Source organism: Lepidochelys kempii, chromosome 3 (assembly GCF_965140265.1).
Source record: "Lepidochelys kempii isolate rLepKem1 chromosome 3, rLepKem1.hap2, whole genome shotgun sequence".
NCBI lineage: Eukaryota > Metazoa > Chordata > Testudines > Cheloniidae > Lepidochelys > Lepidochelys kempii.
Window position 1 is genome coordinate 26,099,211 of NC_133258.1, and position 26,168 is coordinate 26,125,378.

The following is a 26,168-nucleotide window of genomic DNA, read 5'->3' on the forward strand; positions in this document are numbered from 1 at the left end:
CACGAAAGCTTATGCTCAAATAAATTGGTTAGTATCTAAGGTGCCACAAGTACTCCTTTTCTTTTTGAGTTTGTAAAGTGATACCTAATTGCGTGACCCATGTTTCACAAAAGCAACTTTTTATTTTAATTGAATTTTAACGTGAAATGCTTTTTTTTCCCCCTTTCAGTCATGGTAAACTGTTGGCAGTTGTTCAGGACCAATGTGTAGAAATCAGGTAGGTAACTCAGTATTATCTATCATTTCACTACCAATTTCATGGAGTATCTTGGGAAAATGGATTTAGGGGTTTATAAGCTATATTTTTAAAGGTAAAGTTAATTTTTTGTTTGTATTTTAGGCATCAGAATTTGTTAAATGGTCTTAGAACCTATTAACTTTAAAAGCAGCAGCTTTACACCCTTTGCTTTATTCCTGACACTGCCCATAAACACAAAGACTGCATTTTTAAAAATGAAGACCGAAAGAGACATGAACAAGATGGATGAACTTCACTAAGCACATTTCATGATCTTTCACTGCTTTTGTACTCCTTTGTGTCTCCCTCCCTCCTTTGTATTTCATTGCTTGCCCTGTTAAGTAATCTCTGGCTTTAACCTTTGGAGGTGCTGAGTGTCCTCCTCTCTCACTGAAGTCACATTGGGGAAGGAAGAGGGGGTGTCATAAATATAAAGGGAACGGTAAACCCCTTTAGAATCTCTCCTGGCCAGAGGAAAACTCCTCTCACCTGTAAAGGCTTAAGAAGCTAAAGGTAACCTCGCTGGCACCTGACCAAAATGACCAATGAGGAGACAAGATACTTTCAAAAGCTGGGAGGAGGGAGAGAAACAATGGGTGTCTGTCTGTCTATATGCTGTTTTTGTCGGGGATAGACCAGGAATGGAGTCTTAGAACTTTTAGTAAGTAATCTAGCTAGGTATGTGTTAGATTATGATTTCTTTAAATGGCTGAGAAAAGAATTATGCTGAATAGAATAACTATTTCTGTCTGTGTATCTTTTTTGTAACTTAAGGTTTTGCCTTGAGGGATTCTCTGTTTTGAATCTAATTCCCCTGTAAGGTATCTACCATCCTGATTTTACAGAGGGGATTTCTTTACTTCTATTTACTCCTATTTCTATTAAAAGTCTTCTTGTAAGAAAACTGAATGCTTTTTCATTGTTCTCAGATCCAAGAGTTTGGGTCTGTGGTCACCTATGCAAATTGGTGAGGCTTTTTACCAAACCTTGTCCAGGAAGTGGGGTGCAAGGTTTTGGGAAGTATTTGTGGGGAAAGACGTTTCCAAACAGCTCTTCCCCAGTAATCAGTATTAGTTTGGTGGTGGTAGCGGCCAATCCAAGGACAAAGGGTGGAATATTTTGTACCTTGGGGAAGTTTTGACCTAAGCTGGTAAAGATAAGCTAAGGAGGTTTTCATGCAGGTCCCCACATCTGTACCCTAGCATTCAGAGTGGGGGAGGAACCTTGACAGGGGGTGTTTGGCATCTCACTGGATTGTGGCAAGGAGCTGTCATTTTACTTATCTGTAAAGTGCCTTGAACATTTATGGTGCTCTACACATAATACTGATTTGAGTAAAATGATGTAGAGATTTTTACTTACCTTTCCCCAAAAGAGCCAGCCAACCCACCTTTATTTGCAAGTTCAATGGCAACCACCACACACTTATCTGCAGAACAAGTCTTGACTGAGTGTATTTGCTTGCTTCACAAAAATCCGTTTGCTGGAAGATCAAACCTGCTATTTATATGTAAAAGAAGAAAATGTATGAAAACTGTTTTGATGAAAATAGACAAGAACATCACAAATGTCAAACTTCCTAGAATGTAAGGTTGAAGTTTGCATTTTTACTGTGTGGCTGTAACTGGCTGAATTTTTACACAGTGTTTGAAATACTAGCCTTACAGGATACTGAGCTTGTGTAGGTCCCACATTTAACTGCCTAGTTTGTCAGGTGCTGATATAATCTGGTGGAATGGATGCTTCTGACTCTTTTTTCTAATTATTTTATAAATGCTGCAGTATTTTTCAGTTTTCTTCATTAAATTCAGTTAATTACATCTGTTCATGATTTACAGGTCTGCAAAAGATGACTTTGGATCCATTGTTGGAAAATGTCAAGGTATGAAAAACTTTTTTGATGTCAAGGAGGTTTCTTAAGCAGCAGTATTGCTTATTGGGTTTAAAAGATTATTCATGTGCTCTTTTAAGGAAATACCTTTTAATAACATTGATACAGTCTGACTGGCTGTGTTTTCTCCACTTTTCCCTTCCTCCACCCTGACTAGCGTACTGAGCCTGAATCTCTGATGTGGAGAGTGTAGAGTTAAGAGGGCATGTTGAGGCAGTAGTAGAGTATTGAATATCAAAAAACAAGACAGGCTACAAGCATTGATGTGTACAAAAGCATCTTGGTTATGGTGTGACTGCACAGTGGTTCAGCTGTCCTCCACCAAAGCTCAGTTAAAGATCAAATAAATGTTTGTAATCGGAGCTGAAGGGAGTACTTCATTTTTATTTTTTTTTAAAGGTACCATAACTCTAATTGAAAGTCCTTTGCATTCTCTATCCTATTAATCTGACTACCTCCTGTCATGCTTGGGGAAAAATTTCAAAAGCACTTAGGTGACTTATGGGCCATAAATCTCATTGACTTTCAGTGAGACTCAGTGATTCCTAAATCATTTTGAAACTGAGATTAAGGTGCCTTTGGAAAGGTTATCCGTTGTGTTTAAATGACTCCTTCAAATGTGACATCTTTTAGGTCTGAGGAAGGAAGCTCTTCCTTTAAAACAATCATATCAATGCAGTATGATGGTAGGATAGATGCAATAGTGTTCATAAAATAGAATTACAGTAAGCTTCCAAAAAACTTGTTACAATAATTTTCAGTAGGGTAATACTATAGTGCTGGAAATACTGTATGTACCCAGCAAGTCAGTCTCTCTCTTTCCTTCTGCTAGTCTTAATTTTAAGTCTGTTAGATAATGGGATAGGCTGCCTGGAATAGGCTGTACTCTTCTCTTTGCTAATTGATCCCAGTGGATGCTTATTTTCAGGTGGTAAGATGATCAGTTATTGTTGCTGGACAATAAGAAGTGCATAGTGCAATGATTGAACTCTTTATAGTCTTTAAAGAATACACTTTATGTAACACCTATGTACAAAATTGTCATGTGTCTGTGTAATAAGGAAAGTTTTGAGGCAGAGTTTCTGTTATATCTCTTTTATTTTTTCACATCACTCTATTTTTAAGCTGTTAAAAAGATTTCCACATATGCAAGCAGTACATTAATGCTGTGTAAAGAATGACATTTTTATAGTACAAAAGTTAGGAAATTCAGACTCCTAGTCTCAAGGTTTTCCACTACTGTGGATGAGTTACAGTAAGATTCATTTGCATGATCCAACAAAACTCTGTATTGTCCTAATTAAGACTCAGAAAGTTGATAGATGAAAACAGTTGAGTACAGTTTATAATGTAACCATTGAAACCATAGCCATATTTTTATGAATACATCTTGCCTTCTCTGTAGTGCCGAAGGATCCTAACACACAGTGGAGACGAGTGGCATGGAGTCATGACTGCACACTGCTTGCCTATGCTGAAAGCAGTGGAACTGTGAGAGTATTTGACCTGATGGGCAGTGAGCTCTTCGTAATTTCTCCGGTATTTATTCTGTTTATTAAATAAAGTTTCATACAGTGGAACCCTGTGTGACTTGTATGCACTCAAATGACTGCTTCTACTCTCTCCTCTGTAAAAGTTTAATAGCAGTATATTCTAGTGCAAGGATTTACAGTACAAACGTGCTATTAGTGTTTAGTAGTGTAGTATGAAATATTTAGACTAAATACAACTGAGCTACAAGTGTTAAATGAACAAAGTACATTATTCCTGCTCACAATTCTCGCTGAAAGTGCCAATGGATCATCAAAGAACACAGCTGACTGGAACTTTATCGTGACTATCCTCCAAAAATATGGCTGATCCGACAGCTTTCGGTGGCCTCTAATACCTTTATTGGGGCAGACTCTGAGGCAATGATACTCAGACTGAGGCTCGTGAGCTGCACGTGCTCTCTAATGTCTCTCCTTTGGCTCTTTGCAGCACATGATATTAAAACACAGTGTGATTTAATTATTAACCAATCAGGAGGCTTTTACTATGTTATTAAGCAATTGTAGTTGATAAAATAATAATGCTTAGTCAGTCGTTTTGCTTTGAGAATAGTGTGTGTGTATATAAAAATAGTCAACAAAGCAATGAATTCACACTACTGTGGCTCTTTTGGGTAATGTTGATCACTAATTTGGCTCCTGAACCACTGAGGTCTGAGTATCACTGCTCTAAGGAAACACTGCCAGCACCACAACCCGCAATAGCATCTGAACTTCCTTTTTTTTTTTTTTTTTTCCCCTTCTCATGAAAGTACTGATCAGGTCTGCCACTGTGCAGCTTATGTTCTGATTTGATCATGATCCAAAGTTGGCATTGTTGCTACAGGGATCTCAACAAAATGGTCTTTTATCTGAGGAAATGTAATGCTGTTTACAGCAAGCTAATAACAATTTCAGAATTAAAATCAATAAATCTTTCACAGCCTGAAGGACAAGTTATTATGAGCTAACGTTTTTGGGTATCTTTTAATCACTTTCCCTCAATATATTGTCTAAGCACCTTATGTTCTGTGTTAACATGACTGCCTTTCCTTAGTATTGTGAAGGGCAACCTCATTTTCTTCTGGAACTAATGATATATATGAATTATTTCTGTTAGTTCAACTTAGCTGCTTCCTTGTGTTTTACCTATAAATGTCTGTCTTTTTTTGTGTTGTTTGGTAAAAGGCAACCAGTTTTCCAGGAGATCTGAGCTACGCAATTGCTGGATTGATCTTTCTAGAATATAAAGCAAGTGCCCAATGGTCAGCCGAACTGCTAGTCATCAATTATCGTGGAGAACTGAAAAGTTACCTTGTAAGGTAAAAATGAACTCAGATGCTTGTGGTACATTTCAGAACAAACTTGAAGTACCTTTTTCCCCTCTAAAATATAAACTCTATTAATTTTTTCTGGTCTAGTGTTGGAACAAACCAAAGCTTCCAAGAGAGTCATAGTTTCAACTTCAGCAGCCATTATGCCCATGGAATAACTACGGTGGTTTATCATCTTGGGCACAGGTAAGCTTTTGATCAGACTAAATAAAACATGAATAATCATTGTAGTGATAAATACCTAAGAGTACTGCATATAGTTATATGCATTCACGCAATGGTTCTTAGGAATACCTGTTGCTGACTTGCTGTCTCTAACTATGAATGGTCTCTGGGTGAACTGTGTCATTTTACTGATAAGTTCAGGCTCATGATGCAGAACACAACTGCAAGAATGCAGTTCTCTGTGGAATGTATGGGAAAGTTAGGGGAACTTTATGGTCGTTGTGGCTTCCATCCTGCAAACTTGTGGACTCAGTGGAACAGTTTGCATACATATTCGCAGGATCAGGATCCAAATTTGTAATTCTGCTTTATTAGGGCATGATCTGACTCCCATTAAAGTCAACAAGAGTTGTCTTATTAGGATTAGGCTCTTAGGTGTCAACGTTAACTTTTTTTTAAAATGGAATTTACCATACTAAGCTATAATTCCCTGCTATCCCATGCATATAAATCAAATCTACTTTCTCTCCATTCTTCTGTACTTCCAACTGATAATATCGTCTTCCTATGGGATGGTTAGTAGTTTATTAAGAAATTAAGTATTCAGTGTTACTTTTTAATGTTGTGATTAGAGTATTTTTCACATTGTTAGAATTTGGCTTTTAAAATATTGTTGCCTTTTTGACCTGAGCGGCTAGTCAAAGTTTAGGGCTCTGCCAATTGTTCCAATTGATGGAATTGATGGAATCTGGTGTTTTCCGTGATGCAATCTTGTTTATTTACAAGGAATGTACAAAGTCTTTGGCATTACTTAATACTTTCAAACCAGTATTGGTTAAACACTCTGTCAGAGAGCAGAGATTACTGGCAGGCTCCACGCCCACAGACTTATGAGAAATGGTTTTTTTACTTCAGAATGCTTTAAAGTTGCATAGTAATTGTGAAATGCGTAACTACTTAACTTGACTGCTGAAATCCTCCATTATTGCATCAAATATCCCTAAGTACCCAGGGTAGTTATTTACAGTACTGTAACTTTTTTGTTGGTCCTTACCACAGGAATGAAATAATATGCGTTCGGCTACATAGATGTGCTCAAGAGAAACTTACGTTATAGATGTTTAGTAAGGCTTTTGCTTTTAATAATGTCTCACATGACCTTCTCATAAACAAACTAGGGAAATACAACCTAGATGGAGCTACTATAAAGTGGGTGCATAACTGGTTGGAAAATCGTTCCCAGAGAGTAGTTATCAGTGGTTCACAGTCATGCTGGAAGGGCATAACGAATGGGGTCCTACAGGCATCAGTTCTGGTCCGGTTCTGATCAATATCTTCATCGATGATTTAGATAATGGCATAGAGTACATTTATAAAGTTTGCTGACAATACCAAGGTGGGAGGGATTGCAAGTGCTTTGGAAGATAGTATTAAAATTCAAAATGATCTGGAGAAACTGGAGAAATAGTCTGAAGAAAATAGGATGAAATTCAATAAGGACAAATGCAAAGTACTCCACTTAGGAAGGAACAATCGGTTGCATTCAAACAAAATGGGAAATGGCCTAGGAAGGAGTACTGTGGAATGGGATCTGGGGATCATAGTGGATCACAAGCTAAATATGAGTCAACAGTGTAACACTTGCAGAAAAGGCAAACATAATTCTGGGAAGTATTAGCAGGAGTATTGTAAGCAAGACATGGGAAGTAATTCTTCCACTGTACTCCGCGCTGATTAGGCCTCAGCTGGAGTACTGTGTTCAGTTGTGGGCTCCACATTTCAGGAAAGCTGTGGACAAATCGGAGAAAGTCCGGAGAAGAGCAACAAAAATGATTAAAGGTCTAGGAAACATGACCTGTGAGGGACGATTGAAAAAATTGGGTTTGTTTAGTCTGGAGAAAAGAAGACTGAGAGGGGACATGATAACAGTTTTCAAGTACATAAAAGGTTGTTATAAGGAGGAGGGAGAAAAATTGTTGTTCTTAACCTCTGAGGATAGGACAAAAAGCAACGGGCTTAAATTGCAACAAAGGCGGTTTAGGCTGGACATTAGGAAAAACTTCCTAACTGTCAGAGTGGTTAAGCACTGGAATAAATTGCCTAGGGAGGTTATGGAATCTCCATCATTGGGGATTTTTAAGAGCAGGTTGGACAAACACCTGTCAGGGATGGTCTAGATAATACTTAGTCCTGCGTTGAGTGCAGAGGACTGGACTAGATGACCTCTCAAAGTCCCTTCCACTTCTATGATTCTATGTTGAGGAATAGTGAGACTTATTCTCTTGCTTACACTGGTGTAACTCAGGAATAATCCATAGACGTCAAGGCAGTGAAAACGTTAACCCCTTTAACAGTTATCCAAAGTAGTCTTTTTTTTTTTTTGGCTGATCCAGGATGCCAGTATCTGTTGTTTTGAGAGAATTTTGTTCATGGGAGGAGATGTAGGGACACTTGCTGATGTGACAAACCTGCTTTTCCACAAAATGGAACAATATTATCCCAAATGCCAAAAATGTTAAGAGGAATTTTCTTAAATTCCTTATGTGGCTCTCAATTATCAAATAAAGCACACAACCTTAGAATGGGGAGATCATTGTTTGAGTAACATCAGGTTCATGCAAAATGTACAGTTTTGAATCACAATATTTTTATTTTCATGCAAGTTTTTCTTTGCATTTGAATTTTGCAATGACATGTCAGGCTTTGATATTCAAAGCCTTTCTATGTTGATTTTTTTGTAATGTGTCGGGCACAGATAGTGGACTTGAAAGACTGGCTAATCGGCGGCTCTTCATTTGGATTTAGATGGGGTAGGAGGTGGCTTCCTTTCCTTTTTTTTCCTTTTTTTTTTTTTTTCAGTTATTTTTAATTATTTAAAACACTTGTGTCTCTAAAACAAATATTTCTTTCATGTATTAATCCATTTTTAAAAACCTAACTCTTTTCAGTTTCTCTTCAGTGGCAGAGTCTAAACTTTGGTCTTGGTAGGTGGAATTTCTCCTATGAGAACTGATACTGTTGCTGTTTGAGACGGAAAATTGGTGCTATCATTTTCAGAGATGAAGCTAGGCATGTTCTCATTTGCACCAGCCAAGCTGAAAAATGTTAAAGGCAACATTACTGTGTTGAGGTGTTGGGAACTTCTGCTCTGATTATGCATGCCCAGTTAGGTGGCCATCCTTACAACTCAACAAACTCCTTTTTCCTTAACAAGGAGAGCATCAGTCCTTCTGCTTTACAGTCCTTTCAAGTAGGACACTTGCATGTTGGAGTTTACTGACTTAGTGGGTTAACCCTGGCTTTGGTCAGAAGTGAAAGAATTTGGTCATCTTCTCCCTCATTTGTGCATATCACGTAACTTGGCATAATTCAAATTCAGTACAAGTGACAGCCTCCTCCAGAGTTCCAGGGTGTTATAGGTCAGAGTTAAAAAGCTTTGGCAGAGCTGCATGGAGAAACTTATATAGTACCTGGCTGCACTGGGCCTCATTCAGGCCAAGCCTATTAGCGCTTGACATTTACTATGCTTGCTCCCAGATCTTTAAAACAAGCCGTCTTTCCTGCTGCCAGATTTGTGATCGAGAGTTGATTAAACCTTCAGAATGAATTTTACTGTACTGTGAAGAATATTGGATAATACACTAGCTTATAGTATGTGTGTGACTGATTCAGACATTACTTGGATGTTCTTGGCTGTTTCGTTCTTTCTGTGTAAAAATTACATCATTATGGGATTTTTTTTTTTTCATGCTAGGTATGTTAGCTGCTGTGGAATTTCTAAAAATGGAAAATCAATTGGTGTATTTGACAGTTGAGTAATAGAAGCTCTGAATATCATGTAGTTACTTGCTCACAAAGCAATCTTGTCAAAACTATTTATGCATGGAAAACTTAGAGATAAATAAAATATTTATTATATAAAAAGTGTTTCTTATTCCAGTGGGTTGGTCAAAGTCTTTCATTTGACTGATATTAGTAAGTAAAGTAAACAAAAGCAGCAGACAGTGTTATCAGGTGTCTTTTGTTGTTAGAAATGTTCAGTAGCCAGAGGATTAGCAATTATGGCTGATTTTAATAGGAAGCATACAGTTGATAAAAGTTGTTTCCTCATATTTTACGTAAATACCATCTGTTCTGTGGGGATAAATAACATTCTGGCATGAAAAGAAAGATACCTAGTGCTGGAGGATTGCTTCCATCAAAGCTATCAGCATTCAGTTATGGTCCTAAATTCACAATAACAGTATCATATTAAGTTCTTCCAACTGTTCAAAATTTATGTTCAGTAGTGTTTAAAAATAAGTATTCGAAAGATTTTTTTTTTTTAATTAAGTGGATGAGGAGAATGAAACAGATGTTACTTTGACCCTGTGAGTGAGCAAATCCTCTGTTCCTCTTGATTTTTGTATTCATTCTGGGTGTCAGAAAATTCTTGACTTCTGACACCAGAGAGCTCAAGATTCGTAAGCAAAGTCTTTTCTTGGAGTTATTCTTATTGTCCAGAAAGTGAGAGAATTTAAAGGGAGACAGCTAGATTAAAAATTGCCTGATTGTGGACCAGTGTGAATGCTTTAGCTTATTGAAATGGTAAGAACTTCAACTGTCCAATTTACATGCCACTGTTTTACTTACTGTTTGTTTGCTTTCTCCTTTTCCTCTGTATGTGTGTGTGTGTGTGTGTGAGAGAGAGAGAGAGAAATCAGACTGGTTCATTCATTAGCATATGTATAATATAATCATGTAGTCCTGTAAAATTACTACATAACTGAAGTTCACTTTTAAAGTGCTACAGAGTTGTGCTTAAGAGTCTGTGCTTTCATTTTAAAACAATTTTAAGACTCAAGATGCAATAATTGCAAAGTAAATAAATATAAATGATGTAATGCTGTTCAGTTGAGTCTGCAGACAACTTGAAACAATAGCTGTGTGAAAAGTGTAAACTTTAAAGTTTCACTGCTGATAATATTATTAGACACGTTAAACTTGTTCGGTGTCAGGATTAGGTGCTGAGTACAGTTATGCATCTTGTTGCCAAAATGGGTTGGGGTACAAGATGAGGAATTCAAAACCTTCCCTCAAATTTTAAAGTTACCTCATCAGCTTCCCATAATGGGAAGGGACAGAGGAAGTTCAGAAAGCCTCAAATGCTTCTTACACAGCAAAACCAAAGCCTCCACCTGTGCCTTCCTAGATGACAGTAACCCTAATTGTCCTCTTTCTCAAAGATCGCCTAAAGCTTCAGGATAGCGATTGGTCGATACCTCCATTCCTCAGTGATAATCGCTGCAAGGGTGAAGCTAGTCTTTGCAGAAGACAGAGCTTTTCTCAGGGGCCAGTGCAAGGCTCTGGAGCCAACTTCCACAGGAGCAAACCTCACTACTTTCCATTCCAGGTGCAAGGCACTGCTTTGATCTTGCTGTCAATAATAAAAGCACATAGTGCAGCTGACATAAAAGAAATCAATAAAACCCCCACAGAATTTTGTCAGAAAATGACAAGTGCTGGTCACCTTCTGCAATGCAGTTTTGGGAGGTGCTCAGACACTACGGTTATGAGGGTGGTATAAGAATGGATACCCTGCCAGGCTTGGCCTGCCAGCAAGATAAACTAGCAGAAAATCCATTTGCCCTTTGCAACCCTTAGCTTTAGATCTGGATGTTCCACTGGTGATCAGATATTTGGTTTTCTTTGTCAAATCTTGGAGACACACACAGTGCTTAATTTGTAACGAAAGAGCTGCCGGGGCCCAAGCAATTTTTTTACATTCATAATTGATACAGCAAGCCTAGAGGTGTTGGGGCTATGGACTGCCAGTGAGCCCCAGCAAGACCTGGCACAAATTAAGTCCTGGAGATGCAGTTCATCGACCCCATACTCACGGCCTAAAGTTGTTCTGTATGGCAGAGTGCATAGAGAGAGAGAGACCATGGACATACAGGGAGACAATGGTAAAACATGATATATAAAACCATCCAGCCAAAACTCCCACAGGTTTAAATGACAGCTCAAACAGACATGGATGGAATCTGCTCATACCTCAGCCCTACTCCACTTTGACATTTGATGATGATGGGGAAACTTATACAGTGCAGGTGGGAGTTAATGTAAAAATCTTAGCCTGCTGAAAACGTTTAAATTTGTTTAAATAAAACATTACTATTTTTATATTACAAGGAATGTCCTACTGAGTGGAGTGGAGGTCAGTGTGGAGAGAGCTTGGGGGAATGTTGCCACTCTTTTAGTTCTAATGTGTCACATAGAATATGGGGCTTTGTTTTCACTTCTTAGTTTGGTGCACTAACATGGACCTGTGGTGTTTTGAGCTGCTAGTTCTACAGAGAGAATATTTAAATAAGTATAGTGAGAGGTTATTGTGACTATGGAGTCACAATTATGACCTAGTGAGAGTGCACTTATCATTCTCTCAGCTTCAGAATAAAAAAAAAATGATTACAAATGCAAGCGCAATACAGTCTCTTCTCTTTTCCCATCCCTTCCCTTGTTCAAAGACTGGCTTGGTTTGGTTTAATGAATGGGGGTGTTCTGCGAACTGTGGTTTGGAATTTGAAGTCACCAAATTTTTGACAGTGAGGGTAATTAACTGTTGCAACATATTAGGAATTCGCTATCACGTGGCATCCAGTCTTGATTTAAAGATATGCGCTAATGTCTAGTTTAACCATAAGCTGTTGGGCTAGATGCAGGGATCATTGAGTAAAATTGTATGGCCTTGGGTTATTCCAGTCAAAATAGACCTCTGTCTCTTCTGAATTCATAAACTTTGTTTTAGCATGGATTGTATTTGTAGTTGTCTTTGATGAGAGGAGTCTCCATTCATGTTGAAAGAGCGAATGGGGAAGGAATGGTGGAGTCTACAATTTGTGTTGGGAGGAAAGGAAGGATAGATTGAGCACTCTGATTCATAATGGCATGATGGATGAGGAACTCTTTGTAGAGTGAGAAGAGAAGTCATGCTGGGCATTAATTAATGCTCTGGTCTGTGTGTGAGGTATATGGGGCAAGAAATTACTGGATGTGTCTTGTAGCAGGTTGATAGCACTTCTGGCTCTGAGAAGCATGTATGATGGATGGGTGTTTGGTTCATTGGGTTTGTAGCTCATATTGGAAATGCAGAAATGGAAATGGAGAATGGCTGTGAAAGGGTTTCTTGTCTGAAGGTTAAGTCTGTGTGAGGATTTGTCTCCAAAGTCCCTGGGCTTTATTTTTGCAATGCCTTACCAGTTTGCTGAATAAATAATGTTTTTGAATCTTACAATCTTACCTCTTTTTCTGTTGGGTCTAGGAAACCATATGCATTTACCTACTGTAGAATTGTATGTGTCTTCGGCTATCCCCAACAGATAATGTGAGTGTGGTGGTGGTGATGGGGGGGAATGCAAAGCATGCATCTGTAATTTTTCTGTTGACGCAGTCTTGGTTTATTCAAATTATGTAAAACTGAGAGAGACAAGATGGGTGAGGAAATAACTTTTATTGAACCAACAACTTCTGTTGGTGAGACAGACAAGCTTTTGAGCTTACACAGAGTTCTGCCTCAGATCACTTGGAGTAGGTAAAAGCATACTTCAGGTGACCTGAAGAAGAGCTCTATGTAAGCTCTATGTAAGCTCAAAAACCAACAGAAGTTGTTCCGATAAAAGTTATTTCCTCACTCACCTTGTTTCTAATATCCTGGGACCAACACGGCTACAACAGCACTGCATCTATAAAGCTAAACACATTTGACTCAAAGGATCTGATTGTTGGCAGCCTTAGGCACCTGTCAAGATTTTTTTTATTATTTTGAGTCTCCTGTCCAGCTCTGGAAAAAAATTAATAATTTGTAAATGGTTCTAGACCTTTTCTATGGCTCTCAGAAGAGCTTTAAGGTTCTTTTGATAGCAGTGGCTCTAATCATCTTAATAGCTTCTGCTGCTGCTGTTGCATTTTTCTGTCTTTATGAAGAGCTTTTTAAAATTTTAAGTATGTGCTGCCATGATGAATTTTTCTTCAGTCCTGGGAGAGAAGGTCTTTTGTCTTGGGAGAAGGTTTTTTGTCTAACTTGATGTGGCAGCTTCATTCCAGCTGTCACTGAATTTCATCTATCCTGAGAAGAGACTTTTAAATTATAAATGTATTGCACGGTATGTGGTGATTTTTCCAAAATCCTAGGGAAAAGATTTATTTGGATGGAGTTTTTAAAAGCTAGTTTGGGCAGAGTTGGAGCTTCGGTTGCTGCCATCGTTATTAACAACTTTTCCCTTTATCTTCATGCCACTGTTGGGCTATTACTCACCTCTGACAACAGAGTGTAGTCAATTGTAATCGAATTTCAGGATTCTAACCCCACTGAGATGTTTCTAGTTTCATTTAGTGATTTTTTTTTTTTTTTTTTTGGCTTGGTGAATGAGAGCTGATGCAAAACTTGTGAAGTGCCTATGGATTCAATAAATTATATATGGCTGTAAATAGTTTAGTTTAATCCTGTGTATATTTGACCCCTGTCTTGTGATTATTAGCAAATGACATCTGTGCACTAGGTCTTTCATGACTTGCTGGCTTGTTTGTGCTGATACATTTCCACTGTTTTATTGCCTGCCTTATGAATTTTTGTTGTGGCACTATCTGAATTAACACTTAGCACCACTTTTTATCAGGCAACAGATGGGTACTTGAGTATAACCTACATGTGAATCTGGCTTATCAACATGGGGGAAGAGGGGAGAAATAAACCACTTAAATTTTTGGAGGGCAGTAAAATAACAGTATGATCTTTCAAACAGTTCTCTGTGTTTGGTACTGAAGCTAGGTCTTCAGTCCTTACATTTATTGAACTCCCATAATAATACCAGTATTTTCATAGTCCTTCATGTGTTTGTGACGGGGTGGACTAGGTCTTGAGCCCCCCTGCTGGAGGCCTTGTGGGCCTGCCATACTCTGCCCCAGAAAAGGGCCGTGGAGAGGGCCTCCAAGCTGCCTACAGTGGCTCTGATTGGGTGCGTCCTGCTAGCCTGCTTGGTATAAAACGAACTGCAGAGCCAGCTGCCAGAGTGAGTTCAGCTCCTTGCTGGAGATGGAGGAGCATAGATGGTGTGCGTGGCTGGCTGCGGGAGGTACAGGACCTTGGACAGAGCAGTGCTGGCAGAGACAACCAGGACTAGGCCCTGAGGTAAGGGTAAGAATGTGCTTGGGGCTTTCAGGGAAGTGGCCCAGAAAATTGTAGCAGCAGCAACACAGTTTATTTAAAGGTACGTGGTGGGCAGCTGCTATCTATAGGGTTTTTGGGCTGGGATCTGGAGCAGTGGATGGTCTGGATTTCCCCACCCCCCACATTAGCCACTGGGGAAGTGGCCTGGACTTTGAGGCACTGAACTGAACTGTAGTGGCCAAGCTGGAGAGCTGAGGCCAAAAAGACCAATAGAGGGCAAAGATATTGCCTCTAGGGAGGGGACCTGGGGCACTGCTCTGTACCAGAGCAGGGACAATTTGAGAGAGTTCAAAAGGGGCTGAGAGACAGTTTGAACCAGAGTACTGCTATAGGCCCTGCTGGACCTATTGAGGAGCGAGCCCAAGGATAGGGCTGCAGATAAAGAGATGCTATAGAGGGCACTCCGAGAGGCCCCTGTTGGACTTGTACCCCAGAAGGGGTTTGCTTTTTAATTCACATACAGATTGAGAGAGACTCGGCTGGAGGGCGGAGTCACTGAAGACTCACCGCAAAGCAGAGAAAAAGTGCAGGCATATGCACTCTGCCAAGGGAGTACTCAAGAGAGGTGAATGCCACCCCATAACAATGTTCAATTCATGTACAGACCTTTAATTAATCCTTTCCACGCAGGTGGGTAAGCATGGTTATACCCATTTTACAACCGGGGAAACTCAGACAGGAAGGTGTAGGAGCTTGCCCAAAGTCCACAGCGAGTTAGGGTCAGCACTGGGATTAGAATTTCAGACATCCTGAGTTCCCGGCTCTGTGTTTGTTCATGCAGATCAGTGCCATAGAATGAATTAGAGATTTGCATGTCGAACATACTGCAGAATCAGATCGTCATGCTTGTTTCTAGTCCAGTTTCTCAGATGATAGAAAAATTATACTCTGTTAATCTAGGAGGGAGTTGGTAGTGACCGCTATATTTAAGTTGCCCAACATTTTGTTATAAGTTTATTGAGAACTTTTTTGAGACACTGGAACACCTCCCTTGTTTTCAGCAGGCCTTTGAAAGTTCACTGTAAATGTGCTTTATGCATGTTCTGCGAAATTCCGTTCATGTTTTGCTGAGCTATTAACTTTGGAAAATCACCATTTCCCTTCTCTTGCTTGACTTCCTTCAGGCAGTTTTGGCAGTGTGTTTAAAATGAATGAACGAACAAACCCATCCTAAACGAGCTTTCTAAAGAGGCGAGCACCCATCCTCCCGGCTGCAGAAGCACATACTACATGGGAAACACCTTGTAGCAGCAGGGAGGAGAAAGCAGGATTGCACTTTCCTCCATGACTACAGCTCCTTGAGATGCAGCTTTCCATCTTTCTTTCCAGCTGAATTAATATTCTTTTCAAAGTTTTTATATCTTTTATTTATATAATTTCCAGAATTCTGGGAGGTATCTTACATGTGTGAGAAAACAAGTCCAGTTACTATGCATCCCCCCATCCTCCTTGTCTAACTGATCACTCCCATGTCTGCCCTTCATAGTGCAACTCCCTGTCTTTCCTCCAGTGACCTCTCTAGACTTCCTTCCTAATAATCGTTTCCTTCATGAATCAACAGCATCTCATACAAGTAATGTTGGCTGATGTCAGAGGGCTGAAGAAAAGCCATGTTGCTTTGTGCCTTTTAGGGTACTGCTTGCTGGGTAGACTCCTGATCCAAATTGTTCTTTGGGAGGGCGGGTCCATTCAGAAGCAGTTTGCAAATGCCATGAAGCAGCTTCCAGACAAAAATGGTGGGTGAGGTGGGGGCACCCTGCCTGGACTGTCCTCTTTCTTCTCCCCATTTCCCAACCATGCTGCTGCTCTGCCCCGCCCCATTGGCTCCTGGGGTCTGGGCCAGCCTCTGGCCAGGGGGCTGGAAGAACTGCTGTCTAGTATAGATCCTGTGGGTCGGAATTCCGCTTCCATTACCTGCTGTATTTTTAACTTCCCCTTGAATGTGATGCTGAAAACCATGTTTTTAAACAGTGAATTCCATTAAGAAAAAGTCCCAATGCTGGCTCTCTTTGCTTGAATGTCTTTTGAAGGAGACTTACTCAGCTTGACTAGAACAAAGTATTTGTGTGTGTGTCTGTGTGTGTGTAAATCCCAGCAAATTATTGGTGTCAATTTAAAAAACAAAATAGTTTAAACTAATTTTAAATGGAGATACTCTATTTCCTATATGTAATCATTAGATAAATGGCTTGTTTCAAGCAGTCTTTGCACATGGCTAATATATAATTTGGAGATGGAACCTGCAACCCAAATGTTGTTTGGTATTTATGAATATTGCACAACCATGTCCATCCTGGATCTATGTGAGGAATGTTGATCAATAATCTGACAATTCACTGATGAAAATCCCTTCATGTAATTCACTGCAGAATGAGAAGTATTACTTACTCATAGAAAAATCTGTTTCCCAGCACCATTAAAGTAGCAATATTTTGCTTAGGCACTGAATTTCATATTAGCTTTGAACAAAGCTTTAGATATTTGTAGTAAGGTAAATTCACAAATGTCATAAATGTCTTAAAAGGAAAGCAGATGCATTTTTGGAGACTTGTCAAAATGCTTTTTCTGTTGTACTTTTAAGTCTTGCACAGCAGATGCTTCTGCTCCATTAAAGAGGCCACTAGGGAGCTACAGTTGGAGCGGAATATGGCTGCTCACTTTCCTGGGTGTAGTAGCCAGAGATTCACAGATTCTAATGCCAGAAGGGACTGTTATGACCATCTAATCTGACTTCTGGTATAGCACAGGCCATAGAACTTCCCCAAAATAATTGCTAGGCCATATCTTTTAGAAAAACAACCAATCTTGGTTTCAAAAATCGTCAGTGATGGAGAATCCACCATGACCCTTGGTAAATTGTTCCAATTTTTAATTATTGTCACTATGAAAAATGTATACCTTATTTCCAGTCTGAATTTGTCTAGCTTCAGTTTCCAGCCATTGGATCGTGTTACACGTTTCTCTGCTAGATTGTAGAGTCCATTATTAAATATAGACTGTAATCAAGTCACTTCTAACCTTCTCTTTGTGAGACTCAGAGCTCAATCTATTTATTTGATCATCATAAGGCATGTTTTCTAATCCTTTAATCATTCCCATGACTCTTTTCTGAGCCCTCTCCAGTTTATCAACATTCTTCTTGAATTGTGGACACGCAGGCTGGACACAGTGTTCCAGCACCAAATGCAGAGGTAAAATAGCCTCCTTTTGCTTACTTGCATCCCAGGATTGCATTAGTTCTTTTGGTCATGGTGTCATACTGGGAGCTCATGTTCAGCTGATTATCCCCCATGATCCTCCAAATCTTTTTCAGTCGCTGCTTCCCAGGATAGAGTTCCCCATCCCATAAGAATGGGTACATTCTTTGTTCCTAGAGGTACACATTTACATTTAGCCCAGTGGTACTCAGACCTCAGTGGTTTAGGAGCCAAATTAGTGACCACAGTAGAGCCACAGTAGTGTGAATTCATTGTTTCATTTACTATAGTACTATATATTCATATTTAAACAATATGATGGGAAATATTAATTTATATATTATTTTCACAGCAAAATTACTGAGTAGTATTATTTTTATCAACTACATTTGGTTAATAACATAGTAAAAGTATCCTGATTGGTTAATAACTTAGACTGGTTAATAATTAAATTATTTAATTAAATAATTAAATCTCACAGTATTTTAATATCATGTGCTACAAAGAGCCTTAAATAGCCACTTGTGGATCGCAAGCCTCAGTTTCAGTATCCCTGATTTAGCCATATTAAAATCGGTGTTCTTTGCTTATGCCCAGTTTACCAAACAAGCTAGATCACTATGAATCAGTGACCTGTCCTTTTCATTATTTACCACGCCCCCAATTTTTGTGTCATCTGCGAACCTTATTGGTGAGGATTTTGTTTTCTTCCAGGTCACCGATAAATATATTAAATCATTTCAGAGTAACAGCCGTTTAATATATTTTAATAAATATATTAAATCGTGTAGGGCATAGGGATATAAGAGTTTAACCAGTTAACCAATAAGCTTGATGCTTACTGGTTTCTGTTAACAGTTAAACTCCACCCAGGATCCTGGCTGCCTGCCCCACGTGCCTGGGGTCCCTCCGGACTACTGACCCTGCGGCCGGGGCTCTGTGGCACATGCCATCCTGGCATCCCTGTGCGCCCTGCATACCGGCTGCTGCCCTGTGCCGGGGCACTGGGGTCCCTCTGGCCTGCCGGACCCACAGCCGGGGTCCCTCCCGGCAGCCAGGACCCTGGGCGCGCTGGGATGCCGGGCAGCAACAGAGCCCCAGGTGCTGCAGCAGTGGAACCCCGGCCGTGGGGCTGGCAGCCAGGAACCTGGGCACGCTGGGATGCTGGTGCAGGCGGCAGCAGAGTCCTGGCTGCGGGGGCCCCAGTGGAGCCCCACGTAAAATGTGGGGATGGTGCAGCACCCACTACACTGTAGTTCCCTGGGTAAACGTTGAACTGTGTAACCAATAGAATTTTAATAGGTTACACGGTTACTGTTTTAACACAGGTTTCAGAGTAGCAGCCGTGTTAGTCTGTATTCGCAAAAAGAAAAGGAGCACTTGTGGCACCTTAGAGACTAACCAATTTATTTGAGCATAAGCTTTTGTGAGCTACAGCTCACTTCATCGGATGCATTCAGTGGAAAATACAGTGGGGAGATTTATATACATAGAGAACATGAAACAATGGGTGTTACCATACACACTGTAACAAGAGTGATCACTTAAGGTGAGCTATTACCAGCAGGAGAGCGGGGCGGGGGGCGGGGAACCTTTTGTAGTGATAATCAAGGTGGGCCATTTCTAGCAGTTGACAAGAACGTCTGAGGAACAGTGGGGGGGAATAAACATGGGGAAATAGTTTTACTTTGTGTAATGACCCATTCACTCCCAGTCTTTATTCAAGCCTAAGTTAATTGTATCCAGTTTGCAAATTAATTCCAATTCAGCAGTCTGTCGTTGGAGTCTGTTTTTGAAGTTTTTTTAGGTCTTTTTGCAACTTTTAGGTCTGTAATCGAGTGACCAAAGAGAGTGAAGTGTTCTCCGACTGGTTTTTGAATGTTATAATTCTTGATGTCTGATTTGTGTCCATTTATTCTTTTACGTAGAGACTGTCCAGTTTGACCAATGTGCATGGTAGAGGGGCATTGCTGACACATGATGGCCTATATCACATTGGTAGATGTGCAGGTGAACAAGCCTCTGATGGTGTGGCTGATGTGATTAGGCCCTATGATGGCGTCCCCTGAATAGATATGTGAACACAGTTGGCAACGGGTTTTGTTGCAAGGATAGGTTGCTGGGTTAGTGATTCTGTTGTGTGGTGTGTGGTTGCTGGTGAGTATTTGCTTCAGATTGGAGAGCTGTCTGTAAGCAAGGACTGGCCTGTCTCCCAAGTTCTGTGAGAGTGATGGGTTGTCCTTCAGGTTGTAGATCCTTGATGATGCGTTAGAGAGGTTTTAGTTGGGGGCTGAAGGTGACGGCTAGTGGCATTCTGTTTATTTTCTTTGTTGGGCCTGTCCTGTGGTAGGTAACTTCTGGGTACTCTTCTGGCTCTGTCAATCTGTTTCTTCACTTCAGCAGGTGGGTATTGTAGTTGTAAGAATGCTTGATAGAGATCTTGTAGGTGTTTGTCTCTATCCGTGGGGTTGGAGCAAATGTGGTTGTATCGTAGAGCTTGGCTGTAGACAATGGATCGTGTGGTGTGGTCAGGGTGAAAGCTGGAGGCATGTAGGTAGGAATAGGCGTCAGTAGGTTTCCGGTATAGGGTAGTGTTTGTGACCATCGCTTATTAGCACCGTAGTGTCCAGGAAGTGGATCTCTTGTGTGGAGTGGTCCAGGCTGAGGTTGATGGTGGGATGGAAATTGTTGAAATCATGGTGGAATTCCTCAAGTGCTTCTTTTCCATGGGTCCAGATGATGAAGATGTCGTCAGTGTAGCGCAAGTAGAGTAGGGGCTTTAGGGGACGAGAGCTGAGGAAGCGTTGTTCTAAATCAGCCATAAAAATGTTGGCATACTGTGGGGCCATACGGGTACCCATAGCAATGCCGCTGATTTGAAGGTATACATTGTCCCCAAATGTGAAATAGTTATGGGTGAGGACAAAGTCACAAAGTTCAGCCACCAGGTTTGCTGTGACATTATCGGGGATACTGTTCCTGACGGCTTGTATTCCATCTTTGTGTGGAATGTTGGTGTAGAGGGCTTCTACATCCATCGTGGCCAGGATGGTGTTTTCAGGAAGATCACCAATGGACTGTAGTTTCCTCAGGAAGTCAGTGGTGTCTCGAAGGTAGCTGGGAGTGCTGGTAGCGTAGGGCCTGAGGAGGGAGTCTACATAGCCAAACAATCCTGCTGTCAGGGTGCCAATGCCTGAGATGATGGGGCGTCCAGGAATTCCAGGTTTATGGATCTTGGGTAGCAGATAGAATACCCCTGTTTGGGGTTCCAGGGGTGTATCTGTGTGGATTTGTTCTTGTGCTTTTTCTTGAGTTTCTTGAGCAAATGGTGTAGTTTCTTTTGGTAACTCTCAGTGGGATCAGAGGGTAATGGCTTGTAGAAAGTGGTATTGGAGAGCTGCCTAGCAGCCTCTTGTTCATACTCCGACCTATTCATGATGACGACAGCACCTTCTTTGTCAGCCTTTTTGATTATGATGTCAGAGTTGTTTCTGAGGCTGTGGATGGCATTGTGTTCTGCATGGCTGAGGTTATAGGGCAAGTGATGTTGCTTTTCCACTATTTCAGCCCATGCATGTCGGCGGAAGCACTCTATGTAGAAGTCCAGTCTGTTGTTTCAACCTTTAGGAGGAGTTCACCCAAAATCCTTATTTTTGTAGTCTTCGTAGGAAGGTCTCTGTGGGTTAGTATGTTGTTCTAGTAGGGCATAAGAACGGCCATACTGGGTCAGACCAATGGTCCACGTAGCCCAGTATCCTGTCTCCCGACAGTGGCCAATGCCAGGTTCTTCAGAGGAAATTAACAAAATGGCTAATCATCCAGTGACTCATCCCCTGTCCGCCATTCCCAGCTTCTGGCAAACAGAAGCTAGGGCTGCCATTGATGGACCTATACTCCATGAATTTATCTGTGGTTTTTTTTTTTTTAAAGCCTGTTACAGTCTTCACAACATCCTGTGGCAAAGAGTTCTGCAGGTTGACTGCGTTGTGGGTGGAAATACTACATTTTGTTTATTTTAAACCTGCTGCCTATTAATTTCATTTGGTGACCCCTAGTTCTGGTGTAATGAAAAAGTAAATAAGGAAGTGTTGTTTATTCTTTTTCAACACCAATTATGATTTTATAGACCTCTATGATATTCTCCCCCCCCCCCAGTCCTTTTTTTCAAGCTGAAAAGTCCCAGTCTTGTTAATATCTCCTCATATGGAAGCTCTTCCATACCCCTAATCCCGCTCGATCATGATTCCCTGTTTACAGTTGCATATTTATACCTATCAGTTAGCCAATTTTTAGTCCACTTAATGTGAGCCATGTAATTTTTTCATTTTTGTTGCCCTTTTCCATACCTTTTCCAATTCTAATATATACTTTTTGAGATGGGGTGACCACGTCTGCATGCAGAACTCAAGATGTGGGCGTACCATGGATTTATATAGAGGCAATATGATATTTTCTTCCTTATTATCTATCCCTTTCTTAATGATTCCCAACATTCTGTTAACTTTTTTGACTACCAATGAACATTGAGTTCATGTTTCCAGAAAACTACAGTGACTCCAAGATCTTTCTTGAGTGGTAATAGCTAACTTAGATTCTGTTATGTTGTAGGTATAATAGGGTTATGTTTTCTAATGTGCAGTACTTTGCATTTATCAACATTGAATTTCATCTGCCATTTTGTTGCCCAGTCACCCAGTTTTGTGAGATCCCTTTGTAACTCTTCACAGTCTGCTTTGGACTTAACTATCTTGAGTAGTTTTATATCATCTGCAAATTTTGCTACCTCACTTTTTACCCCTTTTCCCAGATCATTTATGAATATGTTGAACAGTACTGGTCACAGTACATACCCCTGGGGGACACCACTATTTACTTCTCTCCATTGTGAAAACTAGCCATTTATTCTCCTCTTTGTTTCCTATATTTCAACCAGTTACTGATCCATAACAGAACCTTCCCTCTTATCCCATGACTGCTTATTTTGCTTAAGAGCCTTTGCTGAGGGTTCTTGTCAAAGGCTTTCTGAAAATCTAAGTAAACTATATCCACTGGATCAACTTTGTGCACATGCTGGTTGACCCCTCAAAGAATTCTAATAGATTGGTGAGGTGTGATTTCCATTTACAAACACCATGTTGACTTCTTCCCCAACAAATTGTATTCATCTATATGTCTGATAATTCTGTTTTTAATTGTAGTTTCAACCAGTTGCCTGGTACTGAAGTTAGGCTTATCAGCCTGTAATCGCCGAGTTTGCCTCTGTCGCCTTTTTAAAAAAATGGTGTCAAATTAGCTATCCTACGGTCACCTGGTACAGAAGCAGATTTAAATGATAGGTTACGTACCAGAGGGCCAAGAATTGGTCTCTGCGGGATCCCACTGGAAGCAGACCCGCTCGATCATGATTCCCTGTTTACAGTTGCATATTTATACCTATCAGTTAGCCAATTTTTAGTCCACTTAATGTGAGCCATGTAATTTTTTATTTTTAGTTTTTAATCAAAACGTGGTGCAGCACCAAGTCGAACACTTTGCAGAAATCTATTACATCAGCACTATTTCCTTTATCAAACTTGTAATCTCATTTTAAACAAAAATCAAGATCCATTTTCCATCAACCCATGTTGATTTGCATTAATTACATTACCTTTCCTTAGTTCTTTATTAATCAAGTACTGTATCAGCTGCTTCATCATTTTGCCTGTGATTGACGTCAGACAAGCCTATAATGTCTCAGGTTATCTTGTTTACCCTTTTAAACTATTGGAACATTATCTTTCTTCCAGTCTTCTGGAGCTTCCCTGGTGCTGCAAGGCTTATTGAAAATTAACATTAGTGGTCAAGCAAGCTCTTCAGCCAGCTCTTTTAAAACTCTTGGATGAGAGTTATCTGGACTTGCTGATTTAAAAATGTCTAACTTTAGTAGCTTCTATTTAATGTCTTCCAGAGAGATAGTGGAATGGAAAGAGTGTTATCACCCTTTGATGAGACTGCATACTTTACTTTTTCCCTAAATACAGAACAGAAATATTTATTGATAATTCTACCATTTCCATCTAGTAATGGATCAGTACTATTGTCAGAATTCTGTTTGTTCCTAATATACTTTAAAAAATCCTTTTTATTGTCCTTAACTCTGATGGGCATAGTTATTTTCTTGTGTCCCTTTGTTTCCTATATAAATTTTCTACAGTTCTTAACTGCAGATTTTTATTCATTCATTTGTATTTGTATTCATTACTATTGAATTACGATTCAATGTCCGTTTTCTTCCATTTGCTATATATATTTTATAGCTGCCTTAATTTGCTCTCTAAATCAAGTTGTTTTTTTAACCAGCACGACCGTCTTCCTTAGTTGTGGGATTGTGGTGTTTTGGGCATCTAGTAATGGGTTTTTAAATGATTCCCAATTATCATTCACATTTTTCTGATTAAATTCTTTCTCCCGCATGCTTTGGCTTATCAGCTTTGTGAAATTGGTCCTGTTAAAGCACCAAGTATATATCTTACTGGTATGGACTTCATTCTGCTTGCACAGTATAAATGTCATCAAGTCATGATCATTTGCACCTAAGCTGCTATCATTTTTAGTTCTGGATCAGATCCTCTTTATCTGTGAACACAAGGTCTAATATAGAATTCCCCCATATTGACTGCAACACTCTTGGTTAGAAAATTGTTCTCTATAATATTTAGAAATTTCAACCATGTTTTAGTACTGGCAGCATGAGACCTAGCATATGCCACTCAAACGGAAGTGCCCCATGATCACACAGCTTTTCCCCCCTACACATTATAGATAGGTGCATAAGGAGACGGTCATCCTGTTTCCTCGTGATTTGGTGGTCTTTGTAATAGATACCAACTAATATCCCACCTTATGCTTTATCTGTTGGGACATTGATCCATAAACATTCAACTTCATTATCTGTAACTGGAAACAAGTAATGACATTTTTGATGTTGAATGCTACTCTCATTCCCCTTTTGCTCACCTGATTCCTCCTAAATAGGTTATAACTATAGATTTTTAATATTCCAATTTTGCGAATCTTCCTACCATGTTTCAGTAGTACCAACTAGTACCAACTTATGCTCATAAACGAGTAGTTTGAATTCCTCTTGTTTGCTACCTAGGCTCTTAGCATTAGTGTATAAGGAATTCAAGAGTTTTTTTTCTCTTGTCCTTTGCTTCCTTGATTAATTTTGTTCTCCACATCTCGATGTTATGCTGAGTGCTCATATCTTGCCTCTCCTTACTCTTCCCTTGTGCTATTAGTTTAACCTCCTCCTGACTGCTCTAGCTAGCCTGCCTCCAAGGAGATGGGGCCTCCTTTTACTGAGGTGGAGGAAATCCAAACTATGTAGCCCCTCGTCCCCCATAGAAGGTCGACCAATGTTGCACAAAACCAAACCCTACACCATTTACCTAGCCAGTAATTCACTTCCAGAATCTTCTGAATTCTGTCTTCCTTACTCATGGGACAGGACGGATCTCTGAGAAGATCAATTGGACATTCTTCTTCATGCTTCTGAGTTCTCTGAAGTCATCTACTATCTTTGAGGTATTCTGTGATACAGTGTCATTAATGTTGACATGAACCATGACTAGGGGATCCTTGCCTGTAGAGTTCTGAAGCCTGTCTAATCTTAGAGTAATGTCTCATGTTTTAACTCCGGGAAGGCAGCATGCCGTCCTGTTCTCCACTTGCCTCTTTCAGAATGTTCTTTCTATTCTTCTGAGTATTGAATCTTCTGAAAGGATCATCTGTCTTCCTGGGATGGTTGGAGAACTTCTTAGTGGGTAAGGTTGACTTTTTTTATCGGTTGGATCAAGCCCCCATCTACCCATATCCCGAAAATCTCACTGTTCCTTCGGATATGCTGGATCTTGAGAGGTATCTTCCATTCTGTCCATGTTGAGGACTTCGTATCAATTCGAAACTTGTAGCTGTATGGAATTCCTCCTGTTTTCTTCTCTTTCTGCTAGCCACACTCTGCCTGTCCTCACCTGTCCCCAATAGTGGAGACTGCTGCTCTGACCTATTGATTAGTGATTATGATCTACCAGGCCTCCTCTCTGGTTGCCTCTCACTTATTCCTTTATGGCCAGCTCCATTCTCCCTGAGGTACTGGTGTTTCCTGAATCTGGTTGTCTAGGAACTCCTCAGCTTCTCTGATTTTTAGTAGTATCTCAATTTGTCCGTCCAATCCAAAAATCTTTTACTCTTGCACAGCCACCAATTTGCACTTCATGCACAAGAAATCCTTTCTGTCTTCAGGCAGGAAAAAGAACCTGGCACATCTGTTGCAGGTCACCACCATTGTTCCATTGCTTGTCATCTTGATATCAGTAGTGCTGATTCTGGAAGGAAAGTGTCTCACACTCCCTCTCCAAACTCCTCCCTTGTTCTGTTAGCTGCCTCTATTCATGGCTCTCGAGTTCATCTAGCAAGTGACATTTTATACCAAATCTTCCCTGCTTAGCTGAGCTCAGCTTTTCCCCTCACCAACAGGGAGTGATTAGCCACTCCGACTTCAAACAGCTGGGCTGATCAAAGCTCCCAAGGCTGGAGTCTTGCAGCTTTTAGCAAAGCACTGATCA

At 40.2% G+C, this 26,168-nt stretch overlaps 1 protein-coding gene across 4 annotated transcripts in view; it reads left to right on the top strand.

The window, feature by feature from the left end:
- The window catches only part of NBAS (NBAS subunit of NRZ tethering complex), a 406,507-nt gene that overhangs the window by 19,312 nt on the left and 361,027 nt on the right, over nucleotides 1-26,168 (top strand). For all 4 annotated transcript variants that reach the window (XR_012157919.1, XM_073335981.1, XM_073335983.1 and 1 more), the window contains exons 5-9: nucleotides 170-217; nucleotides 2,077-2,120; nucleotides 3,535-3,668; nucleotides 4,847-4,980; nucleotides 5,080-5,178. Coding sequence is in view for 3 of the 4 variants with exons in the window: in XM_073335981.1 (XP_073192082.1) it covers nucleotides 170-217; nucleotides 2,077-2,120; nucleotides 3,535-3,668; nucleotides 4,847-4,980; nucleotides 5,080-5,178 (459 nt within the window). In the remaining variant the exon portion in view is untranslated. The remainder of the gene's footprint in view (nucleotides 1-169; nucleotides 218-2,076; nucleotides 2,121-3,534; nucleotides 3,669-4,846; nucleotides 4,981-5,079; nucleotides 5,179-26,168) is intronic.